This window comes from Macrobrachium rosenbergii, chromosome 26 (assembly GCF_040412425.1).
Source record: "Macrobrachium rosenbergii isolate ZJJX-2024 chromosome 26, ASM4041242v1, whole genome shotgun sequence".
In the NCBI taxonomy this organism is placed as follows: Eukaryota; Metazoa; Arthropoda; class Malacostraca; order Decapoda; family Palaemonidae; genus Macrobrachium; species Macrobrachium rosenbergii.
Window position 1 is genome coordinate 47,809,797 of NC_089766.1, and position 26,634 is coordinate 47,836,430.

The 26,634-nt window shown below is 40.4% G+C and overlaps 2 protein-coding genes across 4 annotated transcripts in view; both read right to left on the reverse strand.

Annotated features, from left to right (window-relative positions):
- LOC136853169 (zinc finger protein 493-like) overlaps window positions 1–23,744 on the reverse strand; it is a 23,800-nt gene extending 56 nt beyond the window's left edge. The window contains exons 1-2 of the mRNA XM_067128504.1: window positions 23,667–23,744; window positions 1–3,828 (exon numbers count right to left, since the gene is read on the reverse strand). The exon at window positions 1–3,828 is cut by the window's left edge and continues 56 nt beyond it. Of these exons, the coding sequence (XP_066984605.1) occupies window positions 1,298–3,652 (2,355 nt within the window). The 5' untranslated portion in view covers window positions 3,653–3,828; window positions 23,667–23,744 and the 3' untranslated portion in view covers window positions 1–1,297. The remainder of the gene's footprint in view (window positions 3,829–23,666) is intronic.
- Window positions 1–24,804, reverse strand: part of LOC136853167 (zinc finger protein 493-like) — a 40,654-nt gene extending 15,850 nt beyond the window's left edge. The window contains exon 1 of one of the 3 annotated variants that reach the window (XM_067128501.1): window positions 24,246–24,804. The gene's annotated coding sequence lies outside the window, so the exon portion shown is untranslated. Of the gene's footprint in view, window positions 1–23,252; window positions 23,622–24,012; window positions 24,038–24,245 lie in introns of those variants that run through there. The other 2 variants (XM_067128503.1, XM_067128502.1) reach the window with 2 other exon arrangements.
- Window positions 24,805–26,634: the final 1,830 nt, after the last annotated feature.

Below are 26,634 nucleotides of genomic sequence, written 5' to 3' on the forward strand. Positions count from 1 at the left end.
CCAGAATTTGGATCTACGTCAACTAAAAACAACACTGATATTATTACCAAAATAGAGTAACGAAGGTAACGGTATTATTATTATTATACGCACATGATAGCAAAGTCTAGCCTATTACACAAGTGTATCATCATCATATCATCTTCATCATACGATCTGTTTGGTAGAAATAAGTACAGGTAAAGGTAAAATTATAAGATCCTATGACTAACTGTACATTAAAAATCACAGATAAGTCCTATTGGATATTTGAAAGCTAGGTGATTATTTTTTTCATCATACACTTGAAATACCTGTTAGAAGTATATGAAAGTATCTTGAAAACCACAGTTTTTTTTTTTTTTTGGGGCTTCGTGGCACAACACTACTTATCAAAGGACTTTTCTTCTTCTCGAGTTCAACGTTAGGAATTCAAGAGCAGTTTTGCTACTCGGAACCGGCTCCTCTTTGAAATTCACAGAGCACGTGCTATCAGAGGAACAGGAGTAGTTAGTAGTAGTATAGAACGGCACTACAATAAATTCTTCTTCTTTTTTTCCTCAGTGATACGAAGTTTGCCAGAAATCTTTCTCTGAAATGTTCTGCCCTCAAACACAACTGGTCAATTTCCGCACTTCACTAACTCAGAGGTTTTCCATTATAGGTTCTTTACACTTTCCTACAAAGAGAGTTTAATTTCTGCTAAAAAAAAAATTGTATGACGGGTATTTCTAAAGGTCCCTGTTAATTTCAGCACTTGTAAACACACATCTATTCCTTCCACTGTGTTCGTCAAATCATCACGTAATTGGTAATTTATGAATTGCAGTGAACATTATTATAACTAAATAATCCTCGCCAGGGATATTATTTCATTATCAGCAAAATTCACTGTATAAAATATTCGAAACTTATCATTCAACTGACAGGCCTGTTTACAGTTTAAAAAATAGTGTACAATATGTTACAATCCACTTTTTCATAAATATACATCCTCATAATAATAATAATTGTAATAATAATAATAATAATAATATTAATAATAGTAATACCAGGTCCTACCACAGGTAGGCTATCATATTCAAAGCATTTCTACATTAAATAAAAATGTTGTTTTTTTTTTGTTGTAACTAATAAGCAATGTAGATTATGGATTACAACCAGAAACATCCACCCCCGAAAACTAAGCAATAACAGGATAAAATATTTAATAGTTACAGTCAGAATAAACGTTTGTCACAAGCTCTCTCCACTCCAAATGTTTCCCGTTTCGGTCTAGAACTCTCGACTGTCTCACTCCACGTCTAAAACAGGTTCATTACAAGGACCACAGGGTGCGCACGTGTTCCCACTGGGCGTAAGCATACGGCGGTTGATATGTCTGCTGGATCAACAATTTCGTGTTGGGGTCATACTGCATGGGTTTCTTATCGTCCTCAATCTCCATCTGGGTGGCGTCACCCTCCTTCGGCTGCGGCTGGGGCACCAGTTTCACAAACTCCACGATCTCGGCAGTTTTCTTCTCGATGTGCACGTATCGGTGGCTGTTCAGGTAGCTCTCGTGAGTGAAGCGCTTCTTGCACACCTCGCACTCGAACTTCTTCTCCTCGCTATGTACATAACTGTGGCTGCTCAGGTAACTGGCCTGGGCGAACCGCTTGCCGCAGACCCCGCACTCGAAGCGCTTCTCTTCGCTGTGGACAAACCTGTGGCTGTTCAGGTGGCTCTTCTGGGCAAAGCGCTTGCCACACGTCTCGCAGGCGAACCTCTTCTCGTCGTTGTGGACCATAACGGGGTTGCTGCTCACTTGGCTCCTCTGGTTGAATCTCTTTCCCCACTCCTGACACTCCTGTTTGACGTCTTCGTTGTGCATGTACCTGTGGCTGTTCAAGTGCAGTTCCTGCAAGAAGCGTTTGCCACAGATTTCGCACTCGAACTTCTTCTCTTCGCTGTGCACAAACAGGTGGCTGGTGAGGTGACTCTCCTGCAAGAACTTCTTCTTGCAAACCTGACACTCGTACTTCTTTTCAATGCTGTGCACAAACCTGTGGCTATTGAGATGACTGTTCTGACCAAACTTCTTCCCACAGATGTCACACTCAAACCTTTTTTCACTGTGTACCTGCATGTGGCTGTTAAGATGACTGATCATGTTAAACCGCTTGCCACAGAGCATGCATTCGAACTTCTTCTCATTGTGGATCAACATATGGCTGTTCAGGTGACTGCCCATGTTGAACCTCTTACCACAGATGAGACATTCAAATTTCTTCTCTTCACTGTGAATCAACATGTGGCTGTTCAGATGGCTCTCCAGGGTGAATCTTTTGCCGCAGACGTCGCACGCGAAGTTCTTCTCCGTGTTGTGCATTACCATGTGACTATTCAGATGAATCTCCATGTAAAATCTCTTTCCACACATGAGGCAGTGGAACTTCTTTTCATTATGGACCAACATGTGGCTGTTCAAATGGCTTTCCATGTTGAACCTCTTGTGACATATCTGACACTCGTATTTCTTCTCGTCATTATGGACTAACATGTGGCTATTGAGGTGACTCTCCATATTGAACCGTTTCTCACAGAGGGTGCACTGGAACCTCTTTTCCTCACTATGCACTAACATATGGCTATTCAGGTGGTTTTCCATATTGAATTTCTTCCCACACATCATACACTCAAACTTTTTCTCTTCACTGTGAATAAGCATGTGGCTATTAAGGTGATTTTCCAGCAAGAATCGCTTGTTACAAACCGAGCATTCGAATTTTTTGTCTGTGCTGTGTTTCTGCATGTGGCTTACCAAATGGCTCTTCTGAGAATAGCGCTTATGACACTTGTCACACTTGAAGTTCTTTTCCTGATTGTGAACCATCATGTGGCTGTTAAGATGGTTCTCCATGGAGAATTTCTTGTCGCACTGCTTACACTCAAACTTCTTTTCTGAGATATGGACAAGCATATGGCTGTTCAGGTAGTTCTCCATGGCAAACCGCTTGCCGCACATTTCACATTCGTACTTCTTGTTTTCGCTGTGTTCCAACATGTGTCCGTTCAAGTGGCTCTCCATGGAGAACTTCTTGTCGCATTTCTGGCATTCGAAGTTTTTCTCTCGGTCATGCCATAGCATGTGGCTGGTGAGATGGCTCTTCTGGGCGAATTGCCTGCTGCAGCGCTCACATTCATAAGGCCTCTCAGGATTTGTTGGTGTCGTTACCTGGTTTTGTACTGGAATTTGTGCCTGTGGGGTCGTTTGAGTTGCAACTTGGGAGGTGCTTTGTGTTGGTTGCGGCAGAAGGAGCTCTGTTGCATTGTGAATGGTCGTTTTGTTGATAAGCTGCTGAGCTTCTTGTGTCGTGAGTTGCGAGGTGATCTGAGTAGGAATCTGCAGAGTAGCCTGGGCTGGAATTTGAATTTGTGGGATCTGTAGCTGAGTCTGAGCGGGGATTTGCAAAGATGCCTGGGCAGGAATCTGAACAGTTGCAGTGGTAGTCTGAACAGTCTGAGAAGTCTGAGAATTCTGTTCTTTTGGAACCAAATTCAGACTTTCCTGAACATGAAAGTTTACATATGAGGTTGGTATGGGGTAGCCAACTGTTTGCTGACTGACTACTCCCACCTGGTTCAACCTGTGGAATTTGCCAGGGTGAGTTATGTGGATCCTTTCCATCATGAAGATGGGAGTGTACTGAGTATTAGTAGTGCAACTTCCCTCATTCCACTCTACCCTAACAACAGAGTTCTTAGTCTTATCACTTAGGATGCTGACTCATTCGTCTTGAGGTCTTGGAGCAATTGATGTTTCAACTTCCGCTATGAACTCGTGAAGGTACTTCAGATTTCTTGTGTCTGAAAGAAATGGTCTCTGTTAGCTAGTAATGATAACATACAATGAAATACATACAATGGTACAAAATACAATGTTTTCATTACATTTTTTTCACAGTTAGGTAACAAAAACATGTTATTCTTAACTATTACTACAACACTAAGACTTTATTTAAACAAGATTCTGGAACTTGTCTAAATGATTCAAATTACATCACTGATTCATGAAGCTGATACATTATAAATATAAGAACAACCTCAGCATGTCATCATGTTCCTACACATAATTGATTTTAGACACTAGTTTTAAAAAAAAATCTGATTAATTTGTGTCAAAACAACTTAACCAGGCAACCACGTTTGTAATAGAAACAAGGTTTGTACTGTTAAAGCAATGGCCAAGTGCGTTAAAATTAATCTTACAACATCTTGCTTATACTTAATATAATTCTCCATAAATACAGTCTACGAGTTGATTGTTTTTTGCATAAAGAACAAAAATACATACCACAGGAGATTAGGTCCAGTCTAAAGACGGTGTCATCAGCATAGTATCTGTAAATCGTTATCTTAAGCTGCATACGAGGAGTGTGACCGTATCGAAATAACTAGGCTATAGGAAAGCTGGCCACCACGCACAACATGCAAAACGAAGGAAGCGTAAACAGTGTGGACCTTTGTGATTTACCTGCACCAGCTGAGACACGTCTTTATACTGTATAAATGTGGTGTTAATCGAACAATTGCTAATCCATACATGTTAACTAACAATTTCTTTATATAACAACCAATAGTGAACTATGCTACAATTATAAAATTAGTCATATATATAATTGTCAGTACTACCAGTCACAGTTACAATAATACACCTTAACAATTAAGAAGTGATTATTTTGTACACAGTAACCAATACTTTTTCATTTCCAAACCAAATTTGGGTATGATGTCACAAACTTAAGTTAAGCCGCTGTTTGGCCTTGTTGCCTAGGCTATATAAAATACAAGGATACTCTTTCAAAATTTACTCAACACAGGGTACCTGCCTTCTAATGAAGAGCAGCAATAACAACTAAAGGCCTTAAAATACGTCATAATTGGACCAACTGACTTTGGAGAGAACAGAAATAATCATCATACCCAAATGTAAGAATTATCGTACCCAACGCAAACAAACAAAACCATAGACAGCCGAGTTTCGAGTCTGCATCTGGTTGGGACTAATAACCCATGATTATACCTTTAAAATTATATATAAATATATTTGATATTAAGCTCCCCGTCCAGTAAATTATACCGAATTTTTAGAAAATAAAGCATATTAGATGATAATAGTGGAATAACGAATACCAGGCCACATGTAGGAAACAAAAACCTTCCGTTATTCTTACCTCCGTAAATTTAGAGATTTTTCCACAGATCATATCATAACTACTCATTACCACCTGGTGGTCTTATTGAACACAGGATTATATACATATACACAAATAAAACCTAAGTGATTAAACCATCAGTGATTAAGTCAATAATACTCTTGTGAAATGTCTAAATACTTTTACACGAAACACTTTACAGGAAAGAATGTCATAGCTTTTGCAGAGAACTAAACAAAAACTTCTTCACTAAGCTTATTAGAATACATAACAGCGCGTCCGTTATAGACGGGTTTACTGTATATATGTGTATGGTAATAATATTTCGACTAATATAGACATCTAACAAAGGTACTGACTTGGAACTTAAAATAACTACAGAACAAAATAAAATGATGTATATGTTTCTGCATAACCTATGTTGATAATCTTGACATAGGCCAAAAGAAGGAATATAAAATAAGGAAAAGCTAATGCAGAATATTATTTCCTAAACGTATAGCAGTAATTTCACTCAGTGAGAAGACTACTTCTTTCTCCTCCTTCCCTCCATTCAGTTCTACTGGGGCAACACTTTTTTTTCAACTTTCTAAAGAACAAAGTTTTGTTTGAATAACACGCAAATCCCTCCGTTAACTACCACAGGCCCTACGAACCTAAGCGAGTGGGTTTTTCTATACGCGAGCAATTTCATTTAGTTCTCTCTCACGTACTAGCCTAACACTGTTCCTCTCCCTCCTGCTAGTTTTCTCATGTACCAGGACTAACCTAAGTTAGTGAATATTGTTTTTCCCTGACCCTTGCTCATTCTCTCACACAATAAGCTTCAACTGCTGTTGTTATGACTACAACCAAAACTGCGATGCAGTGAATCCCCGCCTATTCGCGGAATTATGGAACATATATACACATTATTCGCGGAAAATTCCCCTATTTGTGGTATTTTTTGCTGAGGAATATTCACTAATTACTGTATTTTCATATCATTTTCATGACTAAATGCACTTTTTGTTGTAAAACTATTAAAATACTCCAATATAAGCATTTTTAGAGGATTTTTTTTTTAACTACCAAAACAGTTCTAAGCGTTTTTAGAGGGGTTTTAAGTATTTGCGGATTTTAGCTATTCCCCCAACCCACTAATACTGGGGGTCGACTGTAATGAAAATTCAGTGCACTACAGTGCTCCCCCACTTTCCTGCGGAGATAGGTTCCAGTCTGGAACCCCACCACAGAAATGCAAATTCCACAAAAATGCAAACTCCCCTCTATAAACGTTTATAACTGCCAAATGCCCTGTACCCCTTAAAATAAGACTTTATAATTAGTGAATACACAGTGTTGCTCCACAAAATAAAAAAGCGAATTAGTGATCATTTTAGGTAAGGTCTACAGAAAAATTCATGAACTGGTGAAAGTTATTCCCTCGTAAAAGTGAAAAAATATGTCCCACAAAAATCCGCGATGCAGGGGGTCCACTATTTAGAGAAACTTTTGTTGCTTTGTTTTTTTTTTTTTTTTTTTTAGAAACATTGGATAAATTCAACTAGAGCACACTGGGATGCACCTGCCATTTTGAGAGGCCTTCGTGACTATAAATTTAAATGCACAATGATGCCATTAATTTTTTAGATCACCACGGACGTTGCGATCAGATTTTTAAAAATTATTGTAAGTCGCCTGTTTCAGGGCAGTACAGTGCAATCAGCTTTTTGAGAAGACTGAAATGCAATATTTTTATGCAACTGAGAAGCAATCAACATAAAATCATGGTATTGTTACTTTTTGGGAAAGTACTATGGTCAATTGCCTCTTAGTCTCCTACGATATGATAAAATTCCTTGAGCATTTTAATTCAGTACAATGAGGCATTAAACTTTCCTAGAGAATTACTTAATGCAATTGATGTTGGAGAACACAAAACTAATGATTTTTGTTTTATATATTCTCATTGTTTATTTTTCAAACACTACCATGTACAGTAAACGCCCCGTATTCGCGTTCTCGGGATTCGCGGACTCACGCACTCGCGGGTTTCTCTGTGGAACATATCTAGCCATTATTCGCGGAAAATTTTTCACTGAGAAATATTTACTAATTACTGTATTTTCATATAATTTTCATGAATAAATGCACTTTTTGTGATAAAACTATTAAAATACTCAGGTATATGCATTTTTACAAGGTTTTTCTGTACTATCAAAATGGGCAGTTCTAAGTGTTTTTGGAGTGGTTTTAAGTATTCGTGGATTTTAGCTATTTGCGGGGGGACCGCACCCCCGCGAATACGGGGGGTTTCACTTTAACTCATTTTTTTTGCAAGTATAGTGCAATAAAATTATTTCAAAGCATTGTTACTTAATCGTACTATAGTGTAATTTCATGGAATTCTAGTGCAATGAACCTTTTGACAAGGAATATTATGCAATCTAATTTTTAAAACTTCATATCCAAATCATTTCCTGAAGACATTTTGGCTTAATAAACTTTTTGACAACATAAAGAGTGAATTGAAAGTACCATACACCTGCCTTGTGGGAGCACTATGATGCAACCAACACTTTGAAAGCACGATAGTCCCCAGACACTGTTACTACACATGCAGTTTATTTAAAACTTAAACTCTAGTCATATTTTTTACATAGAGTACATTTTGAATCACGGGAAGCACAGAAATGAAGAGGAAAGAAACTACCAGATAATATCTGTCCCCAGTCTTGGGAGAGTCCTAACCATTCAGTTTTCTTTGTATGTAAATGTGTTGGGTTCTGTGTACGTGGATGTGTAAATAGTGTGTACATAAAGCTGTGTAATGTATGTATGTGTGTGTTGAGAGACAGACAGAGATAGTTGAACATCCGCCATGTATAAATATTCTCGAATGAGCATATATGATATATATCCCAGCTACAACTTTACCGGAAGTGACATCTTCCGTGGAAAACTACCTCAGCCAACTCCCCCCCATGCCACCATCATGGTGATTACGAGATAACAGTGAATGATCTGACCCCAATACCCCTTGAAGTGAAAGAAAAAGCATCTCATTAAAGTAGGTTTCCAAAAGATAGTAGATTTCGAACCTTCATAGCCACGTAAGTTTGGCAAATAAGTGCAACAAATTTCTGAACACGTAACATTCCAGTTCTTTCGCCCAAAACGACTAAAAAAACCCAAGAACTTTTAGACATTGCAGTACAGTGTCATGGATCCCATACCCCACTCTACAACCTACTGTTCACCTTTCACCTGACCAGTTAGCTAGGAACTGGGTTCCCATATGATAAGTTGTTAAGCAGAAAACGAAATAGATGCAGAGACCTTAGCCGCAATGACAACAAAAACTGCTGTATTCCGGCTTTATGCCTTAAAGATCAGAGATAAGCCAGATATTGACTTCACACTCCAGTCTGGCAAGATAAGCTTCGGACTCGAACACTTAGGTTGACCCAAATACAGTAGTGCCTTTCCGCAGTGACCCAAATACTGACTTTCTGGCGTTTTTTCAGCTTTCAACAAAACGGTTACAATTCATTCGCCCTCTGATTAACAACGGCACCTCAAATTTACCTATAGCAGAGAGAATCATTAGTCTAGATAATGTTTTTAAGGCCAGCTACATAAGAATTACAATGAACTATTTGGAAAAGTCTTCAAACTTCACTTATGGAGTAAATAACACCACTGGCCAATTACAGAGATTCTCTCCATTCGGTAAATCTGTTTTACAACAAAAGAGGGTGCCACTTTGGACTGTTATCTACGCGTCACCTACTCCGAGGTGCTAGTACTAAACAACGTATGGTAAATGTAACGTAGATAGCTGCATGAAGATATCATCTAATAATATATAGAAATGGGTGTATATTATACTTTGATCCCCTAAAAATGAGTGTATATAACACTTTGATCCATGAGGGGCTAGCATTAAAAACGGCATCCCAAAAGAACTTCCGCCATGTTTAGTACTAGCACCTCGGAGTAGGCGACGCGTAGATAACAAGCCAAAGTAGCACCCAAAAAAGAACATTGTTTACCATTTAAAATATACATAGTAAACCCGAATCAAATAAGCAAGCAGACACAAGTACTAGCTCTTCAACCAAACACAAAGCACCTTCTTTTGAACAAATACTGGGTTCATGAGGAATTGCTTTTAACTTGCCCAGAAACTGGACTAACTTCACTGTAGTAGTAAAACAACTTACTTCAACGCCAGATCTGTTATCAAATACAATATTGCGACTTTAACTGATATAAGATATTTTTTACTATTTTGCAAAGTCTTTCGACAACTAGAAGACTAGTGGAGCTGCTTTGTCTTGTTATCTACACGTCACCTCTGAGGTGCTAGTACTAGACAAGGCGGAAGCTCAATGGGACACGGTGTTTAGTACTAGCCCCTCGGGGATCAAAGATACCGTTTACTAATATTTGTCGACCACACAATATAGAAATGGGTGTACTGTATATAATACTTTGATCCCCGAGGGGCTAGTGCTAAACACGGCGTCCCACTGAGCTCCCGCCATGTTCAGTACTAGCGCCTCAGAGGTGACGCATAGATAACAAGCCAAGTAGCACTGAAGTACTTTACAGCACAGCAAAGCAACTACAATAAACAACTTCATCTTATCTACATTAGAAACCAACAGACAGAAATATACTAAAATATTGTTTAGTCCCACATGAACGCAGACTACCCAAGAACCTTATGCGTTTCCGTTCTCTTCTGCTACAAAATATCTACAAAAGACTGAATAATGGACTACAGCAATTTCCATGGGGAATCTCACTTATTCAACGAAACAACTGTTACGTAAAATGAAACAACTCGTATCTCTCTGACAAACTATATATGTACTGACCGCTAAATATTGGCCCTATGTTACACAATGTCGTTTATCCTGATTATATGGAGCAGAAACTTAAGAGGAAAGAGGTGGGACAGTTGGAAAGAACAGGGATAAAGATGGTGAGATGGATTGCTGGAATATCACTGCTGGAAAGGAGGGTGAGCCAGGATATAAGAAGAATGTGTGGTATATGTAATGTAAAGAAGGCTAGGGAAGCTCGTCTGAGATACCGTGGCCACGTAGTAAGAAGAGAGGAGGTGGAGCCAATCAAGAGAGCTAAGAACATGCCAGTGATGGGGAGGAGGAGTGTGGGGGGTCAGTGGATTAGAGGGATGGATTGTGGTGGTGAGGAGGGACGCTGCTATACAGCGGGACTAAAAAGGTCGAAAGAAGAAGGAGATTTTTCCTGATTATGAAATGTTCAGCCTCTTGCAGCAATTACCGTCTCTCCAACTTGACTGTCATCCACCACATGCATGTCACTTGAAAATAACGTAAAATCCAAGTAATGATGGGTAAAATTCTGCGACTAGTTCCTCAAGCACAAGTCCAGTGATCACCATAATTGGAACCTGATCCCCATCAAGGAACTTCTCTTTGGCTAAGAGAGAGAGAGAGTGTGTCTTATTTCCAACTAGAATTTTTCATCAGGCAAAACTTTAGACGTTTAATAATGCAGCTATATCCATTTGCGATTATTTAATGACTGGTTCCATTCAGCCAGGCGTTTAGACTCAAGATACTACTAATTGCAATTGTTGGATCAGACCTCAGGACTCAATACAAGGTGCCAGATAGAGTTATAGTATGGAGTTACAAGCCTTTTATTCCCCGCAGGGTGGTACTGCCGTCAGTGCACCTTGTGTGGTATGGCATTATTCGGCCCTAGCTGCAACCTGTCATTCCTTTTCCTGGACCTCCGTTCATATTCTCTTCCTTCCATCTTACTTCCCAGTCTCCTAACAATTGTTTTGTAGTGGAACTGAGAGGTTTTCTTCGTGTTACACCTTTCAAACCTTTCTACTGTCAATTTCCGTTTCAGCGCTGAGTGACCTCATAGGTCCCGATGCTTGGCCTTTGGCCGAAATTCTACATTCTGTTCTGTTAATCCTTGTATTGTGGTCGTTGTAATAACCGGTGGCATTGCATCTTGGCTCATCCAGTACAGCTTATCCGGGAACTTGTCAAACTTAAGTTTATATGTGTGCAAGGGTTCATCCATGATAGTTGAGATAGTCTGAGGTAAATAATTCCATTTGTTTAAGCCCGTAGGTGTGAATAATGATGTGAGGTCACTCTTGACAGGTTTATGAATCAGTAGTGGGCTGAGGTAGAGAGTTAAAGTTAAGTATACCTTAGTTTAACCAGATCACTGAGCTGATTAACAGCCCTCCTATGGCTGGCCTAGAGGATTAGATTTATTTTACGTGGCTAAGAACCAATTGGTTACCTAGCAATGGAACCTACAGCTTATTGTGGAATCCGAACCACATTATAACGAGAAATGAATTTCTATCACCAGAGATAAATTCCTCAAATTCTTCATTAGCTGGGCGCTAGACTCGAACTCGGGCCTAGCGAGTGCTAGGCAACAACTCTACCGGCTCACCCAACGAGGAACTAGGTGTAGAGAGAGAGAGAGAGAGAGAGAGAGAGAGAGAGAGAGAGAGAGAGAGAGAGAGAGAGAGAGAGAGAGCGCATCATACCGGTTCTATGTGGTGAAGCTCAACAGGGTCTGCAGTGGTTCTCAACCAGGGGGGAATTTAAGTTTCGGAGGAGGGAATTGTGACCAAGGATTTTTAGTATTATAGGCTATGCATATTCTCTGGAATACACCTTTTGAGACAGACAATTTTGGAAAGGGGGTGGGGGGGGGATGACATTCTGATATATGGAAAAAGGGTGCATGAGTCAAAAAAGGTTGAGAACCACAGGTCTAGAGAATACGTATCCTCTAGACCTTGCGGCTGAAGAGCTTGGGTTTCTGGTTCTGATGGGTGTGCTGTTAGACTTGGAATCAAGCTCTACATGACTCTGTAGATGTACAGAATTTTACAGCTTTCATGCCTAGGCTGAGTGCTACTTAGTGGTTTCATCACCTTCAGTCTAGCACAGTAGGGATGGTCATGCAAATTATCAACTTTATTTGTGTGTGAATTAATGTATTATGTCCTCCAGCCTAGCTATTCGACCATAACTAGGTGTGGGGACCATGCTGGGGAGTACCAGTGTTGGTGTCCACCCATTAGGAGGATATTGCCGTCAGGGCACCCCACGTAGTGCACTGTAGTAGGCATTACTCCAGGGTCTTAGCAGCGTCCCTTCTGCCCCTAGCTGCGACCTCTCTCGTTTTGCTATAATGTGGTTTGGATTCCACAATAAGCTGTAGGTCCCGTTGCTAAGTAACCAATTGGTACTTAGCCACGTAAAATAAGTCTAATCCTTCGGGCCAGCCCTCTCTAGGAGAGCTGTTAATCAGCTCAGTGGTCTGGTAAAACTAAGGTCTACTTATTTTTCTTCCATCTTACTTTCCACCCTCTCTAAAAAATTGTTTCCCAGTGCAACTGCGAGGTTCCCCTCCTCCTGTTACACCTTTCAAACCTTCTTGCTGTCAATTTCCCTCTCAGCGCTGAATGACCTCACAGGCCCCAGCGCTTGTTGGCCTTTGGCCTAAATTCTATACTCTCTCCTATATTGAAATTTCTTGCTTTACTACAACAGCTCAAATTATAGTCCATGTTCAAGGTTGCTTTGATTGTTTGCGAATCATTAATAATTACCCATAGTAACATCAGTCTTGAAATGTTGAAACAAATCCACAATTATTTATGGGTGAGTCTATTTAGGAATAAATCTCTACGGACAGCTCTCGGGAATCTGTTCGATTCCCATTTTCACAGATTCCCGAAATTGAATTTAGGCCAAAGACCAAGCTCTGGGACCTATGAGGCCATTCAGCGCTGAAACGGAAACTGACAGTAAAAAGGTTTGAAAGGTTTAACAGGAGGAAAACCTCAAAGCAGTTGTACTATGAAATCATTGTTAGGAGAAGGTGGAATAAAGTAAGATGGAAGAAAGAGAATATGAACGGAGGTACAGTAAAAGGAATGAAAGGGGTTGTAGCAGCTAGGGGCCTAAAGAAGGGACGCTGCAAAGAACCTTAAGTAATGCCTACAGTGCACCGCATCATGAGGTGCACTGACGTCACTAACAGCCCCCTACGGTAGGGGGGAGGGGGGGAGATTCCCAAAGGCCCCCTGTAGAGATTTATTTGTAAATAGACCTACCCATAAATATAAAAGTGGATTTGTTTCTCCATTAAAATTGATAAAGATATATATAATATATATATATATATATATATATATATATATATATGTATATATATATATATATATATATATATATATATATATATATATAATAATAAAAGAAAGGTTCAACTATTTCCTACCAAAGAAAACTCTATATCAAAATAGTAATCCAGGTACTCAGTGAGTAATAGAATATGTTCATTCTGTTTTCCTCAACCAGAAAAATAATACAAGGAAGTATTTACTGCCGAAATAAAACACAAACAAATAAATAAATAAATAAATAAATAAATAAATAAATAAATAAAGTCACGCATTTGCAACCTAACATGTAAACAAAAGCCTCACTACCGCGCGTACAGTTGTAGTAGTATTTTTTTTTTCTTTTTTTCAGAACGAGGCCAAAAGAAAAACGATTATACAGATTACTGCTGATGGACGGTGGGTGCATCTCTCTCTCTCTCTGCTCTGTGAGAGAGAGAGAGACGATGCATCTCTCTTTCTCTCTCTCTCTTTAAGTGTGTGTGTGTGTGTAAGAGAGAGAGAGAGTGATGGACGATGCATCTCTGTCTCTCTCTCTCTCTTTTTGAGTGAGAGAGACTGATGGACGATTCATCTGTGAGAGAGAGAGAGAGAGAGAGAGAGAGAGAGAGAGAGAGAGAGAGAGAGAGCGCGTCTTTGTGTGCGTGTGGGGGGGGGGAAGAGAATAACTTGGGACTAGGGCTCTTGATCCACCGCATTTAAAAATATAACAAAACAAATAAAATATCAACCAAATGGACAAGTAGTCCATTTATTTCGAACGAGCACATTCAGTGAGAGAGAGAGAGAGAGAGAGAGAGAGAGAGAGAGAGAGAGAGAGAGAGAGAGTGTGTAGCTGTTGTGCATGTGTATACATAAACATTTACGCACACACAGCCGTGAAAGGAGAGCGCGCATGCGCGCGCATAGAACTACAATTGCACTACCTGGTCATTCACTACGCGAGTCAACAGGAAAGAGAATAATAAAAAACAAGCAAACAAACAAACAACAGCAACTGTTGTCGTATTCGTAGTAGTATTTCATTGGCGAAATGCTGAGCTAATTTCATTTCAGTCTCCGCTTTAAACGCCGAGGTATTTTTAGCAGTGAACTGACTGACTGGCTGTCTGCACTGACCTGGGCCGTTCAAATTTCATTTTTCTCGGCACATTAATTCATATCGCACTGAATGTGAATTACTGTATGTTATTCCGGTCAGTTTTCTAGGGAGAGAGAGAGAGAGAGAGAGAGAGAGAGAGAGAGAGAGAGAGAGAGAGAGAGAGAGAGAGAGAGAGAGAGAATTAATCATTTAAGGAGAGAGTTAACAGCTATATTGCATTGTGATGATACACCCTAGTCTCAAGTTATTCTTACACACACACACACAATCACACACACACACACACACAGAGAGAGAGAGAGAGAGAGAGAGAGAGAGAGAGAGAGAGAGAGAGAGAGAGAGAGAGAGAACCATATTTAACAAGAGAGATAAGAGTTATCTTGTATTGTGATCATAAACCCTAGTCTCAAGTTATTCCTCACACACACACAAACATATTTAAGAAGATAAGTTATATTGTATTAAGAAGATAAACCCTAATCTCAAGTTATTCTTACACACACACACACACACACAGAGAGAGAGAGAGAGAGAGAGTGAGTTAACCATATCTAGGGACAGAGATAAGAGCTACATTGTATCATGAAGATAAACCCTAGTCTCATGTTATTCATGCGCACACACACACACAGAGAGAGAGAGAGAGAGAGAGAGAGAGAGAGAGAGAGAGAGAGAGAGAGAGAGAGAGAGAGAGAGAGAGAAATAACCATATTTAAGGACAGAGATGAGAGCTATATTGTATTATGATAACAAAAAACCGTTTTCACAATAAAAAAAAAAACTTGATAAACATAGGATGACAAGAGTATAAAATACCCAAGACGAAGTTTCTAGTACGTGAGAAAGGTGCCGAAGGTAGGAAGGAAGGAAGGAAGAAAGGAAGGAAGGAGGAAGGGTGCAGAAGGAAAGACGTTAGGATAATCGCGAGGGGAGAAGGGGAGAGAGAGAGAGAGAGAGAGAGAGAGAGAGAGAGAGAGAGAGAGAGAGAGAGAGAGAGACACAATAAAAGGGGGAACAGATCAATAACACGGGAAGAACAACTCGGGGTAAAAGAGGGGAGAGAGAGAGAGAGAGAGAGAGAGAGAGAGAGAGAGAGAGAATGGTATGAGCAGTGGAGAAAGAAGAAATACGTAAGCAAGCCGGGAATAAAGAGACTCCCAGGGAGGGAGAGAGAGAGAGAGAGGGGACGATAACGCGAGTAGACCAAAGATAACGCTAACTGCCCATAAGGAATAAAAGGAGAGTCAGGCCAAGAACAATTGGCCTGGGTGAAGACATACTGCGATGAAAGAAACTAAGACAGGATAAGTAGATTAAGAGAGAGAGAGAGAGAGAGAGAGAGAGAGAGAGAGAGAGAGAGAGAGAGAGAGAGAGAGAGAGAGAGAAACCGTTCAACTGGTAACCCAGTGATTCAGTAATACAGGCTATCGAGACGTTAAAGATATTCTTAGAGCAATCACGACACAAAATCCCCCCCAAAAAATGACCAATGAACATTTTTTCTTGAAAGAAAAGATTCAAAATGGGCGTTCTTGAAGCTATGAATTTTGCATATAATTCAAAATGGGTCTCTCCCTTTAAAAAAAAAAAAAAAAAAATGTAGTTCCTGGTCTAGGCTTACTATGTAGTCAATTAAGATATCCGAGGTCCATTGCATGCAAGAACTGCTGAACGGACTGGGGATATTCCAAATCCCCAGTCCCCTAAGGAGTGATTGAGGTGGTAACCTCCCCCCCAGCAAAAAAATAAAATCCACGGGATATAAAAAAAAAAACATGGCTCAAGTCGTTGTCCAGGACCAAAACACGCAAATGACAAGAAATGGGTGTGGTTAGTCGTGCTGTAATGAAGGAAATAAAGTAAAATGAGAGAGTGGGAAAGGGCGAGAAAGAAAAGAAAAAATTAAGAAAGGGAAGGTGTACCATAATTTTCCAAGAACCCTTTCTAAGCTCTCCCGCCACAGTGTAAATATTCCTTGACAATAATCAAGGAATATTTACACGTACGTAAATGTCTGTATAATTTCTAATGGTGAATCTACTTAGCTTTGAGATCATTGACTATTTTTTTTTTCAGACTAGCAGCAATACAATGCATTTGATTCCAGCAATATGAAAAGTATATAGTGGAAATGAGATCTTGCATTATGGCCGAGCACCCTGGCACCCCCTTTTAGACTCTAGACCAAGAGAGACCCCCCCACATTAGACTCTAGACCAAGAGACACCCCCTTTTAGACTCTAGACCAAGAGACCCAAACCGCAAGGGATCCATATTCAATAAAAATTAAAGCAAAACATGATCGAAAAATCACAACAACCGTTCGAAGATGATTCAAAACGGACCTGGGGAAAATACCCAGAACGCGAAGAGGAGACTCAGAAACGCTCATGAGTCAATGAGATACAATTTCTCTTTCCTCACCCTCTCCCTCCCTCCCTTCTCTCCCTTCCCTCAGTGAAGGGCTTGCCCGGCTGGGCGGACGACTCCACCCTCCTCCGCTTCTCCCTCCTTCATCCACCCCTCCTCCTCCGCCGCCGCCGCCGCCGCCCCAACCCCCTCCTAAGATAATAAAAACCGAAGCAGGGGAAAAGTATTGTGTGAGCGGTTGACTAATAACACAGGACGTGGGAGATAGGGGGAAGGGAGATAGAGGGGAGAGAGAGAGAGAGACGTGGAGGAAGGGAGGGAGAGGGAGAGAGAGAGAGAGGGTGACAGAAAGCAGGGGGAGGGTGAGTGAGTAGCGGCTGAATGTAAAAGGAAAAAAAAAATCGGGGTTAGGGAAGAAAGATGATTAAAATAGAAAGTTGCTGGGTATTCCGCGCTACCAGGCTACGGATGGAAGAAGAAGAAGAAGAAGAAGAATTAGAAAGCGTAAGGAATCTTCTTACTTACGGTGATGAGCAAAAAAGAAAACTGCTTAAACCTTTTTCCAGGATCGAAGAAGATTAAGCGGACTTCGAGTTAAATAATATTATTGCATTTGGATAAATTATTATTATTATTATTAGAAGCTTTGAAATTCGTCAATAAATATAATCCAGTTTTCACTGAGAAATTCACCTCCGATGAAGACGGGATGCATTTTCATACACGTGTGTGTGTGTGTGTGTGTGTGTGTGTGTGTGTGTGTGTGTGTGTGTGTGTGTGTGTGTGCGCGCGTGCTAAGGCGCGCGCGTATTTGCTTAGTGGTCTGTTCCCAACCCAAACCTACCCCCTTTTTTTAATTCATAAATCACTTGAATCACAACTTTTCCCAGCTACTAGTACTATGACTACTACTGCAGCTGCCTGTCTACTGCTGGCATTACTGTAAATGTTATGTATTCACCCTGTTCATTGTAACCAACTCTCTCTCTCTCTCTCTCGCTCTCTCCCTCCACTTTTGCTCTTAATCATGAGAGCAGGTTTACTCATCCGGGATTCATACTCTCTCTCTCTCTCTCTCTCTCTCTCTCTCTCCACTTTTGCTCTTAATCATAAAAGCAGATTACTCATTCCGGGATTCATAATCTCTCTCTCTCTCTCTCTCTCTCTCCACTTTTGCTCTTAATCTGAGAACAAGTTACTCATTCCGGGATCGTGATCTCTCTCTCTCCCTCTCTCTCTCTCTCTCTCTCTCTCTCTCTCTCTCTCTCTCTCTCTCTCTCTCTCTCTCTTCACTTTTGCTCTTAATCATGAGAACAAGTTACTCATTCCGGGATTCGTGATCTCTCTCTCTCTCTCTCTCCACTTTTGCTCTTAATCATAAGAGCAGGTTATAGATTCCTGGATTCATAATCTCTCTCTCTCTCTCTCTCTCTCAATATAACTGATCTTAATTTTTACAAACAGGCTGTAATGCATAACAGATAAATATAAATTACACGTAATTTGTCAACGTTCTACATCACTCATTACATTCTCATTGAGAATTTTGCATAGGATGAGAATAAATGTACGAACGTTCCCTCTTTCCCCTCCCCCCCCCTTTTCCCCCCACCACGAGCAAAATCTCGAGGCACCAAAAAAGAAAAAAGTAAAAAAAAAAGAAAAAAAATCCTTCATCATCCCACGGCATACGAAACTTAAGCAAAAAGTGAAGAGGAATAGCCGACTACTGGTACGATATTGATTCGGGAAAACCTCTTCGGACTAAATCTCTCTCTCTCTCTCTCTCTCTCTCTCTCTCTCTCTCTCTCTCTCTCTCTCTCTCTCTCTCTCTCTCTCGTCTCGAGGTGCAATGGTACTAAACAAAGTCGTCTCTAAAACTGAAGGTCCCACGTTCTCTCTCTCTCTCTCTCTCTCGTACTAAACAAAGTCGACTCACAAACTTAAGGAACCCGCGTTCGAACCTCAAACCAAACGAGGAAGGAAGGACTGGCTTGTTCCATGTTGACATAGGCCTATGCAGCGAATCAAGTACTTGGTTACTGGTCGACTGTTGTAGGTCCCAGCTAGGGACCTACTCCCTTTAGACCTCAATTTAAGGCAAAAAAAAAAAAACTAAAATTCAGGGGAGATTCAACGTCACTGATCTAATTAAGAAATTTGGAGGCAAAATTCAGACGGGAAAAATAATGTAAATATACATTTTTATCGCAGATGACTTCTTATATTTTAGAATTCAACAATAGACAAATTGCAGTATAGGTCTATCAATGCAAAAATCCATGTTGGTCTATAACTGACCCATGAATGAGGACATCTAGCGCTGCAAGCGAAATTGAGAGTAGGAGGTTTGAAAGGTGTAACAGGGGGAAAGCCTTTTAGCAGTTGTACCATGTAAGATGGAAGAAAGAGAATATGAAAGGAGGTGCAGTTAAAAGGAATGAAAGGGGTTGTAGCAGGTAGGGGACGAAGGGACGCTGCAAAGAACCTTAAGTAATGCCTACAGTGCACTGCGTGAGGCGCACTGACGGCACTACTCCCCTACGGGATCGATCGCTGTACAAGGATGATTTTAATTATTAAAAGGAATAACCAACTACTCAAAATCCAGTTGGATATGTTAAAAAATATTTTCAAATTAAAACACTGTAATTTACCAAAACTGAGAGAGAGAGAGAGAGAGAGAGAGAGAGAGAGAGAGAGAGAGAGAGAGAGAGAGAGAGAGAGAGAGAGAGAGTAAATTAAATTATTGGAGAGTGAGAGAGAAAGATTAAATTATTGGAGAGAGAGAGAGAGAGGGGGAGGAGTACGTTAAATTATTGAGAGAGAGAGAGAGAGAGAGAGAGAGAGAGAGAGAGAGAGAGAGAGAGAGAGAGAGAGAGAGAGATTAAATTATTGGAGAGAGAGGTACATTAAATTATTGAGAGAGAGAGAGAGAAGTACATTAAATTATAAATTATTGAGAGAGAGAGAGAGAAGTACATTAAATTACTGAGAGAGAGAGAGAGAGAGAGAGAGAGAGAGAGAGAGAGAGATTAAATTATTGGAGAGAGAGGTACATTAAATTATTGAGAGAGAGAGAGAGAGAAGTACATTAAATTACTGAGAGAGAGAGAGAGAGAGAGAGAGAGAGAGAGAGAGAGAGAGAGAGAGAGAGAGAGAGTTATCATGTTTCAAAAAGTAGCCCTCCCTTCCTCCCCATATCACCAACGAAACCTCTTTGACTCTTCCTCCAACTCCCCCCCCCACCCCCACAACACCCCCCATCCCCCCTTCCTATTTTTTTTAATCATGAGGCCGGAAGGGGACCGGAAATGTGGACACACCCCACACGCACGCACATACGCACGCACACGCGAGCACCATAACAACGCAATCATGTATACACGTTTTTAATCATTCATTCCGGTTTTTGCATGTTCTCTCTCTCTCTCTCTCTCTCTCAATAATTTAATATACACACAGTCTCTCTCTCAATAATTTAATGCACTTCTCTCTCTCTCTCTCTCCAATAATTTAATATACACTCTCTCGTTCTCTCTCTCTCTCAATAATTTAATGTACTCCTCTCTCTCTCTCTCTCTAATAATTTAATATACACACACTTTCTCTCGTTCTCTCTCTCTCTCTCTCTCTCTCTCTGCGCGCGTGCGCGTATATGAGCAAACATTCGTAAACAAAACAGCGTCTCTCGGTAAAATCCTACTAAAACATGTCTAGACTCACTCTCTCTCTCTCTCTCTCTCTCTCTCTCTCTCTCTCTCTCTCTCTCTCACACACACACACACAATAGCGCAGATGAACAGAAGTGCCAATTAAACTGATCTGGGTCACTGAAAACCTGTGTGGACATTCCATAATAATATTTAACCCCATTATATATTACATATTTAATACAACTCAAATTATACTACATTTTTATAAAACTATTCGTTCTTCGATCTCCTAAGCATATAGAATGTCCTGTAGTTTATATGTATTAAAACTCGGTTAATAATTATGACAGTAGCAGTTTTTTTTAACTACTGAGCCATCCTCTGTTAACAGAATGGCTTGTATGTGTGTGTATGTGTACTGTATGTATGTATGTATGTATGTATGTATGTATATATACGCACAAAACACACATATATACACTTCCCCCTTTCATATACTCATAACTGTCACTACACGATATATTCACCACTGGTTACTTAGTAATAAGTTTTAGTTCCAAAAATGACACTTAAAAAAATATTTGTTTACCATATGTTTACTAATTCCTCCTAGGTTTGAACTCAAAAGACGTCTTACACTTATTTCACTATACACTTATTTCTCTATGTTAATTACAGTGCTATATCATCCACACCCCGCCCCCCATTTGTCAACTGTTGATAAATAAAATGGCCGCCAAAGGCCATTTTAATTTTCTGAAGTTTAAATTTAACTCGAGACTCTCTCTGGAGTTCCGTTTGAAAACCGACAATAAACATTTCCCGCGTAAACATTACTGATAACAATATAAAATACTTTGGGTCATTATTACCAAGCAACAAGCACCAAGACCTGACCTGGGGGGAGAGAGAGAGAGAGAGAGAGAGAGAGAGAGAGAGAGAGAGAGAGAGAGAGCTCTTCCGCAAGCAACCTACAATGAAACGTAAGGTTAGGGGTTATTTAACCTTCAGGTACCCCTGGGGTAGCTTCCGGTCAATGCCAACTGGTGAACTGTTGTTATTCGAGTTCGTTCTCTCTCTCTCTCTCTCTCTCTCTCTCTCTCTCTCTCTCTCTCTCTCTCTCTCTTACAAAGTTGCGCCCCTTCCAAAAGTCCTTTGTCTCGGTATTTATTAAGACAGGCTAAAGCTTGGCAAAGTGTAAACACGCTTAAAATTTATGACTATAAATTAAGCATCAGCATGTTTCATTCAAGAGGCATTTTGTTTATGTGTAAACGCACTAAACATATTTACAAAGTTTACAAAGTACAGAATAAATACAAACATTATATATATATAAAATATTTATCGTGTTCTGTGTATTTACGATGCTTCGACGAGTGAAAGCCCGACCTAAAACTATTTTAACTAACACGTCACCCACAGAAAGTATATTGACCTGACGCAAAGGAACAGTGCTAATACAATTAACTAGCAAACTCATGCAGAGCCTAATTAGACTGCTAGAAAGGCCATTGTCTTTCAGCGATGCAAATTACGACCGATTAAATTTTTTATATTTTTTTGCAGCTTCGCTTAATATTCATATCAATTTTACCTCGGCCCGAATATCAGCGCATTCACAACTTTAACATTAGCCTAAGGGTAATTTGTTCCGTTTAAATTTTTTGTTACAAGTAAACAAACCAATTTGCACAATTTCATCCGTGGTTCCAAGTTTAATTTTGAAAAAAACAAAATAAAAGAGATTACAAGGTTCGCAATCCTGATAATATTCGCTTATTAAGTTCAGTTTACACTCGTTTTACCATTTCTGATTTAATAATGACTTAGCCAATAGCAATTTTCTATAAAAACTATAATAATAATAATAGTAATAGTAATTCACTGGCGAAGAATCTATGGAAAGTATATAACACCACGAATACAAAAAAAAGCGCATCAAGAGAAAAAAAAAAAGCACAACGCGAAACGTAGCGAAATATGCAAAGTAATGCCACTTTACGTTTTGCGTGTGGCGAGACTTGAATCAAATGTCGAAGGTATGACACAAAACAAAGCTTCACACTTTTACATAAAAGAGTCCGGACAATTGTTTTTTTTCCCAAAAAAATTTCACAACAACAGTACATAAAAACAAGTCCCTTTATTCGTCATGAACTGTTATAATTTTACCAGCGACTGATGAATTTTTTAAAACGAATTTAGGGATTAGCCAAACAGGCAGTTTGGAGAAAACCAGTGAACTTCTTGGTTCGTGCATTTTCGAGTGGAGTATGGAAGCACTTCCCCCCTTACCCTCTCTAAGAGGGCCCCTTCAGTGACGTCACCGTCATCATACTTGCACGAAAATAACACTGTTTGATATTTCCACGGATCCACAGGCAATTACAGCCGTCTCGCCTCGACGAACTCTACGGGATTAAATAACCACAAAACAACATTCTGTAACATCATTCCGTTCACACAGGCTGTCCGGATGCCTCTCTCTCTCTGTAACAAATGGCCCCGACACCAACAACAAAAGCAGCATCGTCTATCTGCTTGCAAGCAGACGGGAAAACATAAAATATGGGCAGAAACGAAGAAGGGACGCGGGAACCCCGTCCAAAAAGAGTGGAATGGATAGATAGAGATATAAAGAGAGAGATTTTTTCCTGGACGGGGCCCCACGAAAGGGCCCTCTTGGTTAAGAGCTTACGAACTAGAGAAAAGCTTTGGAGGAAAAACTTTACCGCTTCATTTCTCGAGTCGTATCGATGACGAAGACGTATATATATATTTATATATATATATATATCTCTCTCTCTCTCCCGCCCCCTCCAATTCCGCCGAGCAAGAATCGGTCGGAGAGGCTTGTTTAAAGTTGTCCTCCAGAAAATATGTGCACCTTATATTTTCCTAATCCCTGTCCCCCAAATTATGGATTTAGTGCCCCCACTAAGATGAGAGAAGAAGTATCGATGTAATCAGGGCGAAAGGAACACACACTACTCCTCGCACAAGTCGCTACTTTTTCACATGGGCGGCGAACTGCCCTTCGGAACATCACCTCGCGCGGATCAGACGTCAGACGGCGACGTAAATTTCACCAGTGCGTCACAAAAAACGCGGAATAACACACTGTTTAAATGAAGGGGGTCACATACATCGTACGTTTGACAGTGGCGGGGCGGACAGTAAACAGCCGAAGGTTGGGGGTAAATGGCGGACGGGAAGGGAGGGTCGCAGGGGAGAATGCCGAGGGAGAAGAGGTGCGGTGGTGGGGGTAGATTCCGCGGGGGGGGAGGAAGGAGGGAGGGAGGAGAGAACTCCACCACCACCACAGCAGAAGCAGCAGCAGCGGCAGGCTCTCCTCCTCCTCCCTTCCTCTCCCTCTCCCTCCTCCTCCGCCTCCGCCTCAGCCGTCCACCCCCAGGGGCCTCCGCGTCCTCCCCCTCCTCCTCCTCCCCCCTACCTTCCCTCACTGCATCAACAACACCTTGCAATACCTACATCACTTTCTCACACTCGAAGCCTACTGCACTTTCTTTCCCTGAAATGCTAAATGGGCACGAGGGCCCCGACGCCGTGCCCAAAGGGCAGGAGGAGGCCCGTCCGATTGCCCAATCGATAGCGGTGGACAGAGCAGAAGACTACTACCCAATTTTGGATAACATGGCGAATGCTCAGCGGAGTCATATGTTAGGAAATACTTTCTCATCACCATATTCACGCCTTGTCCTTACCTAGAGAAGTTGCAAACAGCGCTCATCTGACGGCGACGCAGTTAACGTGTCTCTTCGTCCATTACGGTATTCTGAACTGTTGTCACACACCACATAAAATAACATAAAACACCTTATCCAGTACAATACACTCCTCCTCTCTCTCTCCACCATGGTGCTGGAGGTCATAGGACGCTCTCTCCCCCCCACCCTCCGAACCCTTGGTAACACTGTCACTCAGCGTTTTCTCTGCGAGCTCATTTTCTGAACACTTCAAAAGGGGGGGACTCTCACACATTTAAAATGGTCTCTGAATCGCTTCGCTGTCCTTCTGTCCTTTGTCGGACTGGTGATCTTGGAAGGACTGCCGTCAGTCCGAGCAGAAAGAGACGCTGGACGGTCAGGTGGTCTGGTTCTGCCATGCGGCGGGAATTTTTAATGTCGCGATCGTCAAGAATTGATGAAGTCTACGAGTGTAGGTATTAATGGGATACTTCGTTAATTGGGGTTTAAGCTGGTATTGATTCGTCGTTATTTGGGGCGAGAAATATACTCAAGAGATTTTCAAGAAAGTGTTTGTTTGGAAAATATTAGCACGTTGCTGCATAGATTTTTCAGGAATGTTTCAAACAGTAGATTTGGGCAAGATTTTCAGGATTATTTCAAACAATCCAACACAAGGTTACCAAGAAGGTTTGGTTAGTTTAACCTAAACAAACGATGGAACATGCTAATTTTGTAGAACGAGCAATTAATTTTTCGTCTCATTTTTCTCTTTTCTCGGGACCGGTACTATTATGAAAGTTAAAACTGAACCATTCACCAATACATTCCGTTTAACGTTGGAAAAGGGGAGATACTTGCCATTTAAAAATGTACATTTTGCAATTTTCAACTTGGAGATTCTAGTGGCATCATCAAATATAGTATTGTTAAGGCAGAATTTGTGTATTTATCATTCGCGAGATTTTTCGAAGTATTTATCTTCACTGAAGGACACTTCTTCCCAAGACAAGTAGTCAGAAGCTTTTAATGACAGCAGTATTATAATTATTTTAAACAATAAAGAGAAATTGTAGAAATTTTGAAAATAATTTTATTCTTGCTAGACGAGAAAGTTGGAAACAATTGAAGGTGGAAGGTTACGAATGTACTTTTGGGGGACAAGACGTTGCTTAGAGAATGGTAATAAAGGTGGTGACCATGTACCCTACACTCTTGAAACTTGGGTAATACCTTTTTCCAATGGCCCTCAACGACCTTAAGTTGTGGCTTCCCTACCAGAGCATTCACTCAAGTACACTTCCCTCATTTTTGTCTTTGATGTTATTTTTTACTAATTACATATTAATCAGGTTTATGTTGACATTTCTTAATGTTTGGTGTCTCTTAATGTTATCTTGTATAGGAATATAAATTACAGGAACACACTGTCACTGTACTGTATATACCAAGGAGGGTTTATGGACTTTGATTGAGAAAGTAAACAAATGACAGAAACATTGACAGTGGTGTGTTCAGACAAGGAAGTAGTTATGTGGATCATGTTTGCTATTAAACATTTATGTGAAAAGTGAAAGTAAAGAGAAAAGCTGTACGAGGCTTGCATGGATCTGTGAAATGTGCGAGATAAGAGGAAAAGTATTGCGAGCGAAAGTCAAAAAGGGATGAAAAATGGGGTTGTGAATGGAAGGTAAAAGTACGATTCTGAATGCATAATTTGGTTTCATGACACCCCTCCATTTCTAGTTTTGTCTTTTCCCATAGCCTATATTATTATTATTATTATTATTATTATTTCAGTAGATGAAACCTATTCACGTTGAACAAGCACACCAAAGGGGCCACTGACTTGACATTCAAGCTTCCAAAGAATGTTGGTTTCAACCTCCCACCCCAGACCCCCCCACTGCGGCAGTAACTGATCATGATACAGAGCCATGCATGCCCGTTTTCCAAGGGTAAGGTTCTCTGTTAGCTAGATAGTATACTCAGGAATAGCAATAAACAACAGCAGTTTCTGTATTTATCATTTTTGTCTTCGGAGATTTGAGTTTCATGATTGTGTCTCTTCAAACAGGATCAAAAGAGTTCGTAACGTTCCCAGTGCATGTCATTATTTGTCAGTCTGGCACAGATTGAAGCCTCATTCCCTTTTGGAAATTGTAAGAAGTTTGTAGTTTTAGTGTTCTGTAAAAGAAAACTTTTGTGATGGCTTTGTCTGTCCGTCCACACTTTTTATGTCCGCCCTCAGATCTTAGAAACTACTGAGGCTAGAGGGTTGCAAGTTGGTATGTTGATCATCCACCCTCCAGTCATCAAACATACGAAATTGCAACCATATAGCCTCAGTAGTTTTTATTTTATTTAAGGTTAAAGTTAGCCATAATCGTGCGCCTGGCAACGATAT